Below are 19,384 nucleotides of genomic sequence, written 5' to 3'. Positions count from 1 at the left end.
TGAGTCTGGCCCATCCTGGTTTTGGTTTAGCTCGAACTGACAAATCTTGCTGAGTAGGGCTTGGACAAAACCCGCTGCAGCAGGGCTTGAGCAGGGTTTCCATGAGTCAGAAGTATGTACTGGGGCAGCACGCTTATGTTAAACCCTGCACTGATGAGTTTTTTGGGAGATTCACATCTCAGGTAGCTCGACTGCAGCTAGCTTGGGTTTGCCTGCAGGTGCTGCTTTCTTATCTCCAGTTATATTGCCCAGTTCACCTCAGAAATGTGGGAAAAAAATGCAAGTTAAGAAAATGTGTGGAAATAACATCGAAGTGATGTATCTTACTTGATCAAATACATCTTAAGTGAATTAAGTAGACTTTAATTTACATATCAGGTTGCTCTTGCTGGAAGAGTACAGCCTGTTTTCACATGCCTGTTTTGTATTGTAGGATCAACAAAGCATGAAGGTTGCCTAATGGCAGTGCAAGTACTTATCAGTAATTTCTTTTGTGTGCTTTTCACTAGTCCATATTGCAAAAGACATAAGAAGTGAAGACATGACGTTTTTTGTTAACAATAGGATAACAGGATATATGATGCTACCTAAAGAATACTTCCTAGTGTAAACAGCAAGTGTTATAAATATAAGTGTTATAGATTGCAGAATATAACAAAACCGGCATTTTGGCTGTTTTCTCCTTACTCCTAGTCAGTTTTCTAAATGTCACCTGCTTTGCCAAGGCGGCTCAGAAAAACATCTGCATTGCTACCCTGCTTGTGAAATGCAGCACTGCAGGCAATGTTGTTGAATGTGCTTCTATTGCTTTTATTCGCCTACCTTACACTTCGATTTCCTTCTACTCTTCGTTTAGTTTTGTTCCACTGGGGCAGTACAGTAGAATAGTTTAACACCAGTACATTGTTGGTGGTTAGTAATTTCAGAGCCATGTAACAAAAACAGTATTTAGCGAAAGGGAATCGTAGACAGATGAGATAACGTTGCTTGTCACTCTGAATTCTTAGCCTTGTCCTGCAATTGTCAGCATTTTCCTGGACCATTCTCGTTTTTGAAATTTGAAATTATGCACCATGAAGGCAGTTTCAGAATAAGGAATATATGATCTGTACTTTTAAAATCAATATTTGAAGTTAATATTGTTGATATTTTAGAGTATTTTTATTTTAATATAAGAATAATTTGTGTCCTTGCTCTCAGGAAAGATGCCATGAAGGTTAAAATTAGGAAAATTAGAAATATATTGTTACTTTTGGGTAGATCTCTTATTTTGACTTCTTCATTTTACAATTTTCTCTTCTTAATTTAATCTTCCAGGCTTTAATGTATATATAAGCACTTGGGACTGTAAAAACCATGTAGAATGAATTTTTAACACCAAAGAACAATTACATATCAATATAAAACTTAGAGGAGGGAATAACCTGCAGACTTGCAGAAATACATTGCAGAATCTTGTTTGCAGAATTTTGCACTACTACGCATAAAATACTTCTATTTCAGTCTAGCAAACCGCACATTAGAGTGTAGCACTCTAGAAGATCCTAGGGATAGATCATGCCAAAATATCTGAGATGGAGGATCATGTTACAGTAATGAAATAACCAGATGTGAAAATTATATCATCAGCCTGTCACTCTGTTAATAGTTGTTTTTTTCCTGAACCAACCCTAAATGCATTCAGTGGAAAGCTTTTTCTCAGGCAAGTCTCTCCCTTTCTCTTGCACTACTCTTCTTGACTCCTCATTCAAATCTTCTGCTTAATACTAGTTCTTAAAACACATTTGCTTTGTAATGCTTTGCAATAGCCTTTGCTTGTTAACCCTTTTACCTCTCTGGTTGAATCCATGGCTGAATCCACTGCTGAGCTGGGACTGGAAAGGCTACTGCATCCTTCTCACTCTTTCCTTTAACACTTTGGGGGACATCATTGAATCTCTCTGTCCTTATCAGAAACAGGATAGCAATTTTTTTTTAGTCTAGATTTTGATTTTTTTCTGTCCTTATCAGAAACAGGATAGCAATTTTTTTTTAGTCTAGATTTTGATTTTTTTCTGTAGGGAGTTTCTTAGGGCATGGTTTGTATCTGAGGAAGTATTTGCTCAATAGCTAGTATGACTGCTGTGAATAATTACAGAGATCCTAATATCTCCTTTGCCAGGACTCCAAATTGTTTTGTTATAAATGAATAAAACTTGTTTGACATGAGAAGGTATGACCTGCAGAATAAGGATTATGTGTTATAATTTGTATTCCAATTTTTATGGATTATGGAAAATGATTAAAAAACAAGGCTAAAAAATTTGCACAAGGTGTTTTGAATTTTTTGGTTTTTTCAAAAGAGCTTTGCAAAGACATGAAGTTAAATATTTGCAGTATAGCATAAAGATTACTCATTATAATCACTCCCAAATAACATTAGATGTAGATTATGCTTCTACTAAAACACGATTCATTAAGATGTTTTTGCCATAACTGCTCTTGTTCTGTTTGGGGAATGAACAACAGAACCTCCTTTGTTTGCTTTGGAGATCCCACTCCTTTTTTCTTTTTTTTTTTTTTTACCTCTTTTTTTGTTGTTTGTTTCCATTTTTTTTTAAATTTTTATCCTTTGCAAAGTGCTGGAATGATGCCCATCTGGACATTGATAAGTCACCCTTGCCAGAGAGTGATTACTCAGAGGACTCATAAAAATATTTGCTGAGAACACAATTTAATGTTTCAGCAATGATCCAGTTTGTCTAAAATTGGTATTACTTTGACATGATTGCATGTTATACTGGAGGATGCTCACCAGCCTTGGGTAGGTTCTGCTAGTGGGAAGGGGTAAAAGTTTGTTATTGTCAATAACAAATGTTTCCTGAGACTTATGTCCAAATTATTCTGTACCTTGGAGGGATTTCGTGTATGATTTTGGTTCAGAGACATCTTTAGAAGCAACCAAAAAGGCAAATGTCTCTCAGGGATAGAAAAAAAAAAAAAGCATTAATTAAAGTAATAACAACAGAGTACTGAGGTTTTCATAGATATGAAACTTGTACAATTCAATAGTAAACAATTGATCAGATCCAGAAAATTAAAAAGGGGAAAGCAATGCTTAGCAAAATAGAAGTAGTGTTTTGGGGACCTCTGAGCTATAAAGGATGATGTGACATGGAACATTGTGTTTTTGTTGTTTGACTCAGTTACATTTTGAAGAACTGTCACTTAGCTGTGTATCCAGTTAAGTCCATCACTACTTTCCATAAATAAGTCATGGAATGCTATACTCTAAAGCATCCCTTACCTCTTCAGAGTATCACTCAGTTAATAGTCAATAAGGATGCGGAATCAGACCAAAGAAAACAGACACCCCTGAAGCCAGTTTCTGTTGTTATCTGTCTGGAAAGGTGCCCTGTCAGAGAGAGGTTCAAAAAATTATAATTGAGTAGTCATGCAGACAATACGTATATGTTTCAAAAATGCAAAGGATGAAATATTTTTTGAGTGAAATAATCTCATGGATTTTCTTAGAAGAATTCCAGTGCAGATCTGGCAGAAACAGCTAAACAGTAAAATTAGATGCTTCAACTCTTAATTGTCCTAAGTTTCCTTTACTCTCATCCCAGGTCTGCAAAGTGATTCTTTATTCTGTTCCTATAGGTGTGCATCTCCCTAATCTGAGAGAACTGAAGTTGAACAATAGCTTACTTGTGTCTGTGAGGTAAGAAATGAATGATTCTATGAAATAAGTATAAAGAATAACAGTCCACGATTTTATTCAAGTGGTAAAATCTTCATTTGTGCTGCTTTCATTTCTTCCATTTCTCCATGCTATGACAAGGGATTAGGTCAGGTATATATGCTCTGCTACTACATAAGTTTAAGGACGGGGACCTGAGCTGGAATAAATCAGTGTAGCTGCAATGGTGCCAATGAATTAGCCCTAGTATGCCACCAGGGAAGTTCCTGACATCCTGACATCCATGGAAATTTGTTACAAGTTTGAAAGGAGCTAAAAACTCACCTCTTATCTGTGTCTAGGTGCTTGGATTTCAGAATGTTTCAGCCTTTGGGCTTTTATTGTGCACAGTAGCCCGTTCTATACAGGTCAGACCAGTTCCTCAGCTGATAAAAATCGCTCTGGCTCTATTGAAGTTAATGAAGTTGGGTTTATAAAAGCTGCTATGAAGACTGCGTGTCCCTGGCTTACTGAGCTTCATGAAATCATTACCTATCTTCTCCCAGGCAACAGGGGAGTTGGTTGGTTGGAAAGGTAGAAGTGAAAACCATCACAATGAGGAAGCAGAGCTGTCTTTTCTGTGCTGATACCTGTATTACCCTTCGTAATTAATGCATAGTGGAAAACTACAGTTCATATTAGGAAAGGGCTGTGTAAAAGGCCATCTTTATTTTAAACAGGACTGCTCTCTGGCGTTTTGTGGCTATCTGCTAAATTTGGGGGGGGGGGGAAGTAGTGTTTTTGCCAATTCTTGTTAAAGAGAACATGTTTCCTGATAAGAAATGGGGATAAATTCTTTTTGGTCTCGCTAAAGTTGCTAATGAACTTCAGTTGTCACACTTTGATCTTATTTTCCCTTGTTCTGGTGATGAGATGAAGTATCTGCAATCTAAATTTTGCTTTTCCCACCTTCTAGTCCATAACGTATAAAAGTGGTAATTCTACATTACTGCAATTATTTTAATAGCAACTAACCATTGTCATAAGCATGAAATTGCTCCATTATTGCAATGGAGGAGTAAGTAGTGGGTAAAAAAAATTACAATTTTGACAATATCAGAAAACATTATACTAAAAAGCAAAAAAGTTAAAAAGTGTTTCTTAGTTTGGTCAAAAATCCATGTTCACTTTAGAATGTTTCAATGGAAAATGTTTTGACCAGTTCTATTGGTATCGAATTTAGAATGCAGTTCAGGAAAGCTAAACTGTTTGACTGCTATTAGCAGGATTGTGCAGATCTGTAGTCTGAGACTCTTAATTTCTGTCATGAGACATTCTGGCAAACCATTTTCTTTGACCTGATATTTTTGTGTTTTTTTGATGCAGATAATGTTTGGTCTCAAGTTGAGGTTTTATTTGACCCACTATAATGTAAATATGTTTGGGCTTGGATATCAAGTCTAATATTGTGACGATTCCCAGGCACACAAATCCCAGGAGAAGCTACCTGCTTCTCTTTTAAATAAGTGTCCTTTCTGTGTGCCAGTTGAATGCAATTTTCAGGGAATAGGTAAAAGAAGAAAAAGACGACTTTGTTAGCTCTCCCAGACTTGAACTCATTCGGTATAGTTACAGCAGTAGCTTTGCTTTATTAATTCCCATCTTTGACAATCTGTCATTGATAAACACATATCATTTAAGGGTACATCCATGCAGGCACAGCTTGGCTACTTGAACTTTATTTTTGGATGTCTGCATCATGTCAATTTAATGCCCATTAAAGCAACGTTGCTGCTACAGCAGTGGTGATGCCTGCTATAGCTAATGTAACATAACTGCTTCCATTCAGCAAGCTGTTGCCATTTATTCCAAAATTTAGAAATCTTATTTCTGAATCAATCTTGTTGATATTTGAATTCTGTCCAAAAAGTGATTGTTTTGTTGTATTCAAACAAACCCTTGCAACTGAGGCTTTTGAGGATGATAGAAAAAATTGTTCTTCCTTCTCAGAGTAATTCCCTCAGCCATAAGGTCAGAATCATTGTGGTTGTAATTTGAAAATGGGCAGCAGATAACAGGAAACAGCTCATAGGATCAGACTGTAAGATTGGATTGTTTACTAAATAGAAGGTAAGGACAAAAAAAGCAGGCAAAAGATAGAGGGTGTTTTGTACATACTTGGAATGTTGAAAGCAGACATTCTTTTCATGCTATTTTATATGAAAAAAAACATATTCTGAATTATTATGAACAAAAGACTGTGCATACACAAGTGGGTAATAAGATGGGAAACTTTGTTTTTTGACACTATTTTTGTTTAGTTTTGTCTTGCAGAGTAGAATAACCTAATTACTTTAGGATGAAATGGAATTAAAACATATATTTTCATTTTGAAAATGTGGAAAGAATTGACTTGATAGTAAACAGGATAGAGGGAGATGTCAAAATGAAGATTTATGATCCTGACTTCAGTTTTTGAGGTGTTTACTCCTGTCAGCCTCACATAGGAACTTAACTTGTGAGGATGCTGAGGTGTGCGTTGCCATTCACTGTTCAGTAGAAATCAAAGGAGGGATGTTCTAACAGTGAGGAATCAAGGTATTCATGTATTACAGTTTTCTATGGGAGAGCAAGGCTTGCTAGACCAGTGAATTTGGATATTGGCTTCTCCTGGTAGTTTCTGAAGAAGTTCTGATTCCTTTCATGGGGAATGTGGTTGAGCTACTTTAGTTGTCAATTCATAGTCCCTCCCCAGTCTTCCTAAAGCTTGCATTACTTTTGAATACTTGAAACTTCAAAAGACTGTATGTAAGCGTAGGATATCATTATCAACTATTTCATTCAATCCATAAGGAAAATATATCCAAGTTTATTTGCGGATTATCATTCTTGGTGGTTGAAAGGGAATTTCTTTTTTGGCTGTTTCTGGGTTTTGGTTTTCTACTGGCCCTTCACTAAAGGCAAACAGCTCTGGAAAATCCAATGTACTGTGAAAAGAAATTAGTTCACATTGTTGTTAATTTTCTAAATCACAATAATTTTATTATGTCCTTGTTTGGTGACCTTCACCCATCTGCTAGCAGCTGAGAAATTCTAGATTTATGAACTGATAATTGAGGATGAAAAGTCAAACCTATTCTGAAGAGTGCCTGTTAAAATCTGCCTTCCTTTTTTTTTTTCTTTTCGTGTGTGTGTGATGACCATGGTCCTCATCTTTGTAGTGTTTCCAGGAAAAGAACTATACTTTAAGGCCAATGAACTACTACTTCTGCTTTGGCACATAGCCTATATATTTTTTTATCGGATTGCTTTTATTCTCAATTCAGGAATGAATGAAAAGATCTGTTTAAAAATGTTTAGATAGCTATCTTTACGAAAGGGCTTTTAAATCAGATAAGGGGAGCTTAGGAGCTGGTTCCCATAAGTTTACAGCAGAAGCTGCTTCACCAGCTGAAGTTCATTTCCTCCCATTCAGCTCCACGCATTGTAGCCAGCAGAAGACTGATCTGCTCTCAGGGCTACTTTAGCAACTGCTTGTAGCAGGGAGAGGTCATAGTTCAAGTGAGATGAAGTGCAAAAACTTCAAAATGTGGGGAAAAAGTGAGTATGAAGGATATAAGTAAAGGAAAGCAGATATTCTTTATCCAGGTAGAGTTAACATTTCGTTGCTGCAGTTCTCAAATTGGTCTGGCACTATTGCAGAAGCATCTCCCAGAACAAGAGGGCAGTAATTTTGGTCCATTTCAGTCAGTAAAATCGTCAGAAAGTTCAGATGAACAAGGTGCAGATTGCATTCAAAATTAACAATTCTCATGCTTTTATGAGCCTTAGGGTATTTGTTTTGGTTTGGTTTTTAGCACCAGCTCCTGGAGACAAGGCTACCTACACAGGAATCTCTATATTCACTTTTTGGAATGTTTTGAGCCCTCTTGGCTGTGAAAAAAATAACTGAAAATGTGAGCCAAGTGATTTAAGTAAGGGGTTTGCTGATCATTTCACGACTTTAAGAAACCAGAGGCAAATAAATTCTTTCTTAATTAAGGGCAAGGGCTTTAAAGAGTGTTTAAAAATATTTTTAGACATGAATCAAGATCTTTAGGTATTTGAACTTAGCAATATAACTCCTTGGTACTTATCCAATGAAGAGTTTAAGGAAATGTGCACCTCTTAAAATCACACAAAGTTTGCCTTCAGTGGCATTGCTCACAAGATGAAAATTAAAAATTTATCCAAGTGCTTTGCTGGATCTGGGTCAAGTTACACCATCTTCTATAAGACTGAGCTGTGAAACTTATCACCCCAAGACTTGATGTATTGCTGATACTCTGTGTCTAAGGCACTGACTATTTGCTGGATGATTTTCCCTCAAACAGGAGAAATGTGGGGGCATCATTCCCCTAAATTTGCTTTTTTCCTTGTCATTTTTACTTATTCCTTTCCTTCCTGTCTCTTTTTTTTCCCCTCCAGTTTGCTTTTTCTTCTACCTGTCCTTTCTAATCTTTTGCAATTACTGTTTGATGCATGTAACACAGGTACCACACATAAATGCAACGAGTTTTATGCAACAAGGATCAGCATTGTTCTTACGATAGATAAAATCCACAAATATTTTCTAAAATCAATTCAGTTTCTTAGTTTGCATTAAAGGTGCAAATTTTTGTCAACAGATGATTCATTTGTATTGCAGTAGTTTCTTACAGTGTTTAGTGAGGGATCAGGGTCCTCTTGCTCTGGGTTGTACTTACACGTGCTGTCAGAGAACCACTGCTCTGATTTGGTCTGGGTGAATTGCTTCATGCCTTTATTTCAGTGCCCAGAGCATCACTGTTTATTTTCACATTCACATTCCAGGGTGGGGAAAGCATTTAATTTCAAATGCAAGCTAGTTTCTGTAAGAAGTGTTTCTGTTACTTCTTTTGTGTAGCCAGCCTGAAAGTCCTTCAGTGGTTAAGGTTGCTGTGAAGTCTCTCTTAAGAACATGTTCTTTGAGGAATTTGGGTGCTTTCCAGGAACTAAGAAAGCATTTAAATTGAATCTTAATCTCTGTATTAATGAGTCTTCTCTGTATTAATGCCTGGAGATCCCTGGGAGCATTATAAACCTTGGCAAAATTGCTGCGGCCTCAAGTTTTATTTAGCACTGATGGTTTTAGGGATATTCATATTATTGATAAAAAGTAATGATTTGGGGGCAGAAATACAGCTACTTTTAGTTGAGCGGATTATATTGAGTAAAGTACCATCAGCCTGTCTGTATTAGGCCCTAGGGAAATCTGATTGCTTTAACCATTTGTCTGTCCTAGGTAGAGCTCTCTGAGATGCCTAGCTCTGGCTTAATATCACCAGGTCAGGTCCCCAAACTAGACAGTGTAAATGTCTTTATGACCTTAAATGTCAGGGATTCTGCCAGGCTGATTCACCAACAAGGGAAGCTGAACTCATTTTTCTGCACAAAGGCACCACTGCAGTTCTGGAGCTTGGGCTCCATTCTGCAGCAGGCACAGAGGACATCAAAACAAATTTATGGCCTTGCAGTGCCTTTACATGGTTCTTGCCTTCAGCACTCTGTTTTCTGAAGTCTTCCCTAGCTGAAGCTCCCGTCATCTATTTCAGACTGTCAGGTACAGAGCATACTTGTAAGGAACAGGATTGTGAGGCAGAGCCTACCATTGCAGCTCCAGGTTTAAAAATCTCCTTGTCATGACAGGATCAGTGGGGAGGATCTAGTGCATCTGTCTCATCACAGACCAAGCAGAGAGGATCTGCTCTCATTGTCATCTGAGCAGTTCCATGGTGCTAGCTTCTTCCCCCAGGTGCACCACTATCATATGTCTATTTTGTGATCCAAGCTGCCATACAATAGAGAGCATGAAAACTGTAAGAGGATCATCATAGACCACAACACTTTTTGCAGTATTAACATTGCTAGTGAAATAGCAAAATAAATTAATAATAGATAATGTGTGCAGCAAGTCTGCCAGTAAACTCCTGCAAGGGAAGGTAAGCCCATTAAATAATTGTACCACTATCTGAATAGATGTTACACTTTGAGTATATTTGGTAAAAAGTGGCCTTTTCTTTCAGGATGTTCTCTGATGTCATGCACCCATCCAAAATTAGAGTTCAGCTTCTCTTTTCTGCTTCCTCAGCCACTAACTTGCTAATATTTGAGTAGTAAATACCTCTGCTGGAGTCTGGACTTGTTGATGTGAAGGCCTCAAACCTTTTCCATGTGTGACTTTCTCTGGGGTTCAGCTTCACTTGGTGTTGTCCAGGAGATGCAGCTCATCTTGAAGCAAGCATTCCCTCAGCTACAGATGTGCTGACAGCACAGTGTGTTCCAGGGGGTCAGAGAACTGTCATGGGGGACATTTCTCAGCTTTTCCCTTCTTCTGAGAAGACCTGAGAACCTTCCTTCTGCCTTCATTCTGACATTTGAGGGTAAACTCCTTGGTCCCATGCAAAGAATCCAGCCCTTACTCTTCTAAAGTCAGTGAGCAGCAAAATGTGCATGTATCCCCACCTGCAAAAGCCTCATTGCTGGCTCTCACCTTCTATACACCATTTTACTTTTCCTTCCCTTCATCAAGAAAATGCATGGATAAAAGCTTTTGTCATTTCTGAAGGGAACCTCTGAAATTCTCTAGTAAGTGGTGTTTTGGTCTTACAAATATTGTTTGTTTACACGTAGTACTTACTTAGGATGCACTAATTGCTTTCAGTAAATGAGGAACCTTTCAGCAGTCCTCAAGCCCACCTGATTCCAGTGTCTGGAATTACAGGGGAAGCTTTACTTTTGAATCACCCAGAGGTAGCAAAAAAGGCTTTGTGGCTGACTAGGCTTTGGCTAGAATAGGCTGTCGCAAGACTGGACTTTATGGCTGAGCCACACTGAACCAGGTCTTCAAAAATACAACTCAGTTCCTGAGTTAGCTGTTGTTTCTGCAGCATCCTGGGTTAGCTGTAGAAATATGCCGTATTTTCTGTCTCAGTTGTTTATTTTATTTATTACTCCTGGGCAGACACAGTCTTTTGAATGAGTTATGATCTTGCTTACATGCTTTGGATGGATATGATAAATAAAAATGGTGGTAATAACTAGCTAATTTCTGCCAACAAATAAGTACTTAAGTGGCTGGCTATTAGGCATTTTGCAGCTGCTCTGTTTCAGCTGTCAGTGTCAGGGCTCACTTATGAAAACTTACACCTAAATATTAATTATAGTCAGTGATGAGAAAGCATGGTTATAATCCTCATATGAGAAAACCCAAAGAACAGGGTTGGGAAGCAACATTAATTAGCTCATTGCCAGTGGAACTAACTGTTAAGGAAGCTTCCCTGTCTGACCACCCCGAAGCCACTGTCAGTCACACTCCACCACCCCAGACTTTCACTGCTCGGACTGAAGCCCCTTCACATCGGACAGCTCCAGTGGCCCCATGGGTGCCCCACTTGACTCACTGCACACCCCACACTCACAGTCAGACAAGTTTTCCTCACTGGCTCAGCCCTGGGTTTCCCATAGCAGAGCCTCAGATGTCTAGATCCTTTAAGCAATTTAATCGTGACACAGTAACACAAAAACAGCTTGAGCTGGGTGCCTCCTTCCTTAGTGCTATCCAGCTGTGGAAGGATTGTCTTCATGGAAATAGGTAGTAAAATCATCAGCATTAGTTTAATGGGTTTGTAGTTGTTTTGATTTTCTCCTACGAGAGAGTTGCTTCTCTGCGGCTTGTTTGGTTTTTTTATTGAAAATAATTATGTTCAGTGGGAAATTACATTCTTGGAATGCAAAGTAAGTTCTGATTTTAAAAAAGGTAGCAAGTCAGGTTGGAGGAGAAATTAAGCTACATGGTTTAATTCATCAGTTGGTAACTGCCAAGCAGTATGAATAAAAAATGAACAAATAGAATTTTAGTGTACAATCAGTTTTATGATCTAATTTCTATAGAATATTCTCCACACAGGAGCTGATTTAGTTTTCTTATTTTCTGTGGATGCATTACTGCACACAAAGGGCCTGTTGCTATTTTTACCCTAAAATACTTGCACACTTTTTCTCTACATCTTAAAACAATGCATCAAATCTCTCAGATGCATTGGTAGCTGGATCAATAGCTGCAAGAAAGAAATACAGAAATGCCTTTGTGGTTTAGGAGGTGAAGTTTGTGATTTCATCAGCATGTATAATGCATGCATATTCTTCACCCTTTGCCTTAATCTGCACTGCATGTTCTTGTTGTGGAAGTGAGAACCTGAACACAAAGGTCTGATAATGAAACCTATCACCTCCACTTCTGGCAGTAGAAGTTTTATGAAGGATTATGTATTCAAAAAGACCGTCTGTGGCACCTCCTGGTTTGAGCTTCGTCAGCCTCACAGTCCTGCCGCTCTGCTCCCTACTGCTTCATCCCACTATAGGCAAGAACTTGTAGTGTTTTGGTTTACTCTACTTATTGTTGTTTAGTTTGTCTTACCCTTATTTGTAATTATAGTAATTGTCCCTATTAAGGTCCCACAGACCTTTTTTTTTTTCAAGCTCTTTTTCTCAGCATCCCAGGATAAACCCAGTTTTAAGATGTAATGTTTGTTCCATAAGAACTTCTTAAAGAAAAAAGCTTTATCACTACATTACATTTTGACCCTAGAAATAGGAAGAATCAGTAGCATAAACTTTATCCTTTATAAAAGAAACACATTAAAATATGATTGCTAAATCATGCTGGAGGATTTTAAAAAGATTTGAAAATGTGCTTATTTGTTTAATGAGTCTTATTTTGTCACTGTAGTTACAAGTGTGCATGGTGTGCATTTCTCTTGCACAAAAACTGTGTACCATTTTGATGAGATGGTTGGTAGCCTGCAAACCCAAAGGAAACATTGCAATTAGTTATTCCTGCAAAGGAATCATTGCAAATTAGTCTACAAAGGAACTGTTTGTAGGTGGTCAAAAGCGGGGTCGAGATGTGTCGGAGAATTTTGTGTGAAATTGTTCATGCAGACCTTTTGGGACTTTTGTTGGCAGGAGGTCGCTGAGAACAGTTAGTCTGCTCACACGTGATGAAGCCTCTCCGTTGGTCAATGGAGCTGATCAGTGGCACCACTGGCAGCTGAGAGCCCTTGTGAGGTTTTGCATTTCTGCCATAAGGCCCATCTCCATGACTGAGGAGAGATTACAACGTCTACTGCTTGATACTCCTGGAGTGGGAATTTGTTTGAAAGAAGTCAAGAATGAGGTGTGGAATTTGCTATATGTCCACTAGATTTGAGATGTCTATTGGTCTACTGTACAGTAAGTGCTGAGGTTCTGCCTTGTAGTAACACCGGTAGTATGGAAATCTGTAAGGTCTCGTCTGCCTCAGTAGTCGGGTTGATGGGCTCTGAGGTCCCCCAAGCTTCTCTTCTGCATCTTGTTTGCTTGTTGTAAAAGAACATCTGGCAGCCAGTACAAGCAGAGAAAATCTCCCTAGAAGCTATTTTTTAAGGAAAAAGTCTTGGCTTGGGATATATGGAGACAAGTCTGTCATGCCAAATCGGGAATGAACATTAGAGGCTGAGAGATAAAAGAAATTTGGAGTAAATCACCTGACATTCACAGGCCCAAGTTGTACCTGTATCTGTTGCTTGTGAGCTCCTGTATTTTTTGTTTTTCTTATTATATATATACAGATATAAAAGGAAAAAAAAGGAAAAGTTACAAAGAAATTATCCTCAGCCACAGGAGAAAATCATTAATGTCATACAAATGTGCCTGATCAGCTACTCCAAGCTGATCCAATTCTGTAGTTGTGTGTGGTCAACTAATCTAGAATTTCAGTTTTTCTGGAACACAGAAAAAGAGGTTTCAGGGGCTTTTTAGTGGTGTGTGTGTTAACACCACTGAACCTGTCAGATGATTTGGATCTTTTATAGAATATTCCTTCTGCTTACCCTGCAGCATTAAAAGTTTCAAGTGTTGATTTTGAAGGATGAGATCTGTATTAAATCGAAGTTGGAATATATCTGTCTTACTCTGCCAAAACTCAGACCTGGAACATACTGTGAAACAGGCACACAACATGTGGGAGACTGAAAAGTTATTCATGCAGGAAATTTCAAAGCACTGTGGGATTCAGTTCTTCAATGTAACTCACTCATTCTGTAACCACAGTTTCACTATCCTTTGGGTTTTTTTACATGTAAGCTTTCAACGATGAGAATGAACAATTGCCAAAGCTATAGGAGCTGTCAGTAGCTCTGGGGCTAAACTGAGGGACAGAGTAGGTGTGAGAGTTTTATTTACTGTGTGTCTCAACTTTTTCCTATTTGAAAATTCACTTGGTCTTGTGGAAGACATAATGTGTCTGATGAGATGCAGCCATGGTGTGTTGGATTTCTCCAGCATCTCTAGGATGCAGCTTTATGCCAAGGGTGGGATCTGGAGTAGGGTGGGGAAAAAAAAATCAAGAACAGGTCTTGTTCCACAGGTACACACTTTGGCAACTCCTACTCCTTTCAGATTGTGGGAGCTGAGTTAAAGCAACCGATCTTCCACTGTTAAAATGCTAGCAGTAATTAAGTTGACAAGCAGTTTTAATGATCAAAAGGAAATTAACACAAAATTACGTTATCCTTTCCACACATGTATATTCGTGTGTTAGGGAATTGCTGTTCCTGACTCCATCAACATTGATCAAGCCCATTATTCTGCTCTAGGTTTTTTTGACAGCAACTAAAACTGAGAGCACTTGAAATTAAAGCTACATTTCATCTCTATTAACTCTAACAGAAGTAACATCTGGGTTACCGTAGACACAATTATCACTAGTTACAGAAGCGTGTGTATCAGCACTCCATTTCACTTACAAATACCTCTCTCCTGTTGGTCTCATAAGGCACTTTTTCTTTAAATGAAATATAATCTGACATGGCAAATAAAGTGCTTGCAAGTAGCATTGCACCTGGTATATTATTGCAGTTGCTACAGTGAGTTCAATGAGGCAATGAGAAGCAACAATGACAAGTGAAAAAGTCAGGAATGGCCCAGAGATGTGTCTCGTTGGGTTTGGGTTCTTCCACTGTTGTTATCTCCTCTATCCAGAGGCCATCCTCACCTGCCAGCACTGGAGGGGGAGATCCCCGTCCTACTGAAGGCACAGGGCGGTGGGCACTGGTGTTAGTGCAACAAGGACTTTTATGCAGTGTCTGTGGTTGAAGCACTGGTCACAGATGTGTCCATGGCAGAGCTCAGGTACTCTTATCAGGACCACCAGTGTGGTCTCTGACTCCAGTCCTGGAAAACAGACAAACTGCCTTGAAGTTTGTGATTTTGACTGCCATAGCCAGATAGTCTCCTGTCCTTGTTTTCAGGCTTTTGCTTTAGAGAAAGTGCTGGCCAAAAGCGCACGACTCCTTGATAATCGCCATTTGCGTTGGTAGGCCCACAAAAGCTGCAGCAGCTGTTTCTCCCCTTGGCATAGCAAAGCTGAGAAGGCAGAGTCAAGGGCTGGACAAAGTGTGAAGCCTTGAATGTTCTCCCTGATTTATTGACCCTTTGCACAGCACCAGGCAGCAGCATTTCCTCACAGTCACCCATTTTTCTGTCAGGAAAGTGTGCAGCAGAGTTCCACAGGTAAAAAAAAGCAATATACCAGACCTTTACCCCTTTCCAAACTTGAAACTTAAAACACAAGCAACCAACCAACAAAATAAATACCACAACCCTGGAATAAAATAGTGAAATCTGTTTGTTGGGAGAAATATTGCCAGGGGCATCAGCACTGCAGCCCATTTTGAAAACAGCTACTTATTCATAGTTAGGTTACCTAAAAAATATGGGACAACAGAGACATGCTACTGCAAAGACCTTTGGCAACAATAACTTTTTGTTCATACAGAAATTCTTCATTTGCATGTAAAAGGGGGATATGAAAACAGAATTTCATAGACACAACTTTTATTTAAGAAGACCTTTGGTAAATGCATGCTTTCTGTTCAGCCTAAAACACACTAGCCTTCCTCTGATGTGTTTGAGCATATGAGTTAAAAATTGCCTAGCAAACTGTCTTTTTGCTTAGTTTTGGAAGTCTCTAACATGTCTTTATGCTTAAGAACCCTTACTGTTGAAAAGCTGCACAGTTACGTGGCACAGAATCACAGAATATTCTGAGTTGGAAGGGACCCATAAGTATCACTGAGTCTAACTCCTAAGTGCACGGCCCATACGGGGATCAAACCCGCAACCATCGTGTTATTAGCACCATGCTCTGACCAACTGAGCTAATCTTCAGAAGGCAGAATGTGGCCAGATTATTAGGTGCTACGTTTCTGTGGTATTTCAGCCTTAAAGTGAGCTTCTGGCAGCAAAAGATGGGGCATGATGCTTGTCATCTTGCACCTTGGGCCGTGGTTCACACTGGCACAAGGGAGCATAAGAAGCTGAAGGCAACCTGTGTGTCATGGCGATGTAAGGTGCAAGACAGAGGAGACGCAAGCTGTTACGACCCGCCCCAGGAAAAGGGGAGAGGGGGGTAACTCAGGTTCCATCAAAAATTCCTCTGGGGTGGATTACAGCGAAACGACACTAAATAATCGGTGTATGAAAACATATATGGATGAGATTTATTTTAACAATTTTGAATCAGTAGGTAAGTTAACATTTTTGGGTGCTGTAACCTTTTTAGGGAGGAGAAAAATGCATAGGGGAGAGAAAGACAGGGTGAGAGTAAGGGAGAGTAAGAGAAAGAAAAGCTGAGAGTGGACAGATGTCCATAGTCACCGCCCACGGGGTCCAGCGATGCTTCCATGTCTGTCAGTTGAAGTGGTGACCTTGATCTGCTGGGGGTGAAGGAGGGAAGCCCCCATACTCCAAGAAGTTATGGGTTATAGCCATGGTTAGTGCCTCGAGCCTCCAACATCTCCTAGGTCTGTGTGCTGAGCTTTTGTGTCTCGCCTGGTTCCCGCCTTTCAAGATTAGCAGAGGGAGGGGCCTGATTGCTCGTCAGATGTACCAACAGTCAAAAGCCTGCAAGCTCAGCTCTTGCCTTTTCAGGACTTCACACCTTCAGCACTGGAGGGAGGGAGGGGCCCGACTGCCCATCAGAGTCAAAAGCCTGCAAAAGTCTCCTAGAATGCATAAATCATTAACCATTTCAGTCTCTGACACAAGCCAACAGTTTTTGGCATATTGCTACTTGAATTTGAAAGGGCAGATACAAAACCAACAAAGACTGCAATACTGCAAGGGAAGTTGGGTCTTCACATTCGTATGACATTTGTTCAACTGTGACAGGGCACTGCAGGGACAACAAGAACGTAGTGTCAGTGTTGCTTGCAGAGTTGGGGGCTGTGTCATAGATTTGATCAAGTACAAGCAACACATGCATACAATCAGTTTTACAATTTGAAATACAGCTATTTGAGAACACAATGAAACTATTATGTAAGCTTCCTATTAGAACGTATGTTACTGATTTAAAAAACATTCAGACTTTAAAAGTTTTTGTTTCAGATGTCGGAATTATCTGTACAACCAAACCATTGTGTGCTGACATTGACCATATTGTCGTTATCACAGTGCGGCTTGATATATTCCACTTGATTTCTGTAGATCAGAGACTGGATTCTTTTTTTCCTTTATTTTGTAAGGTTGTAGTTTGGATACTCTTTTACAGTCTAAATCTCTCTGATTACCAGTGTGTTCCTTTTCAGACCAACCTTTAAAAAAATAAAATCCGCATCAATGGCTATTTTAGATGTATTGCTTCTGAAGATTTATTCAACAGATGCACACATGCTTTGAGACACTGTTTGCAAGTTCAGTGGATTTAGTGCTTTATTTCTAGGTGAATGATTCAAAACCAATTTCCAGAAGAAACTGTGGTTTTCAAGGTGATGAATGTGTTCAGGGTTGTGCTGTTGTGTTTACTGGGTAGCTTGGGCTCAGTGGAGCTATTCAAGATTTATTGTGGTGAAACCAAGAGCAGGATTTGGCTCTTCGGATCTGGTCTTCATCCAGTAAAGTTTTGGCTGGAGAAAATCAATCCCTGAAGAACAGAGATGTTGGATTAATGGAAGAACACATTATTTCTCAAACTTGTTATTAGGTGTTGTAAGCCAAACTGTTCATTGCCTCTCTGCTCTCTCCCTAGTCTGAGGGAGTGATGACAAGATGGGAGCATCAGATTTTGTGGGAAAAATCCTAAATGGTTGTGCACAATGGGGAGGGTGTTGCCAAGACCCATACAGAAATGCAGAGCTGTCTGATGAGTTCCCATCCCTGCAGCAGTATCTGGAGATAGTTGGAACCCAAGTTTCAAATCCTTCAGTTTATTAATATTATTTTCTCAAAATCAATTATAAATGCAAATTTGTGGGTTAAAGGTTAAAGTCTATGTTGATTCCTTGGCACTTTTTGATACTAAAAACATGATCTAGTATTCAGTGCATTTTCTGCAGGCAGTCATGTGGGAGTGTGTGTGGAGTAGCGTGTGTGGAGTGTGCTCTGGTTTGGCAACTTCAGGAGCTGTAATTCTCTGTTTATCACAACCACACATATGACATACACATTCCCACCCCATGCTCCATCTCTCTGCCTCAAACCTGACTTGAATAAACCATAGCAGAGGTGAGCAGGATATATAATGGCTTTGCTTATTAATTCTTTGCCCTTCTTGTAAAGTTCCCAGCTTCCATGTCACTTGGTACAGGACATTTGTTCACTGGAATTGGATTACCTAATGTGTATATTAATGGGAGCTATGTTTCCTCTACAGCATCCTCTAGTTCCTTCTGTATGTTCTTTGTTGTTTGCACATCACTGGAGCACTCCTGTGCTGTGTCATATGACCCATTACCACCAGCTTTGTACAATGTTTCATATTTTTTCTTTCAGCTATCAAACTTTTCAATCATACTCTCTACCCTGTTTTTGGAATAGATGCCGTAATTTTCTATACATTTATATCATGCCTAATACAGGAGATCCCTGGTCTCTGATGTGTCTCATTAATTTCAGTCTCAGCCAATGATTATTTGGGGGGGGCCTGTTTTGTTACACGACGTGTATAATTATAGAGGATTTTCTCTCTTTACTACATTGATAAATTGTTATTAAGAGTTTATTATTATATTCAAATAGTTTACCCTAGTAGGTCATTATTAGAGTGCAGATTCCCATTCATTCAATTTCTTGTTAAAAGGTCATGAGATGCATCTCCCCAGTTTGGGTTGATCTCACCCTCTGCACTTAAAATAAATGAAAACATGCCTGTGTGTACAGTTGCACTCCCATGGTGGTCACCCATGCTCACACAACTCTTCACTTTGCTCTTACCGCCTCCAAGGTGGATGTGCCAGCAGTAGAGTTGGTCCCAGAGGAGACACTCCCATCTCTTGGAAGCTCTTAAGTTATCTTCTCACCAGCCAAAATATTTCAGAAGAATTTTCAGAAATGCAGGTGCACGCGGTTGTCAGGAGCAGCTTGCTTTATGTGGCCATTTCACCTTACAGCAGCCCTGCTCTTGAGGGCAATTATCTCTGTAGTAATTAACAAGGGAATTTTCTCTGATGCTGCAGTGTGAGTCATGCAGCTTCCAAAAGATTAGTTTGTTAGTTACTGAATAAAATATTTGCAGATGTACTTATATGTGATAACATCTCTGACTGGGGATGACTCATTACGGATGCAGGAATAAAGATCTGCAGGGCCAAAATATGACTGCACGATCCAGAATTTAGGCTCCTT

General features: G+C 39.2%; 1 protein-coding gene across 7 annotated transcripts in view; it reads left to right on the top strand.

Annotated features, from left to right (window-relative positions):
* Nucleotides 1-19,384, top strand: part of LRRC56 (leucine rich repeat containing 56) — a 95,616-nt gene that overhangs the window by 42,180 nt on the left and 34,052 nt on the right. For 6 of the 7 annotated variants that reach the window (XM_039381212.1, XM_039381210.1, XM_039381211.1 and 3 more), the window contains one exon: nucleotides 3,643-3,703. In XM_039381212.1, the coding sequence (XP_039237146.1) occupies nucleotides 3,643-3,703 (61 nt within the window). Of the gene's footprint in view, nucleotides 1-3,642; nucleotides 3,704-5,704; nucleotides 5,792-19,384 lie in introns of those variants that run through there. The other variant, XM_027727745.2, reaches the window with a different exon arrangement.

The sequence above is a fragment of the Pipra filicauda genome, unplaced genomic scaffold (assembly GCF_003945595.2).
Source record: "Pipra filicauda isolate LSUMZ 115617 unplaced genomic scaffold, ASM394559v2 scaffold217_size2002032_pilon, whole genome shotgun sequence".
Classification (NCBI taxonomy): Eukaryota; Metazoa; Chordata; class Aves; order Passeriformes; family Pipridae; genus Pipra; species Pipra filicauda.
The sequence above is the reverse complement of the archived record's forward strand: the minus strand, read 5'-3'. Positions and strand labels throughout refer to the sequence as shown.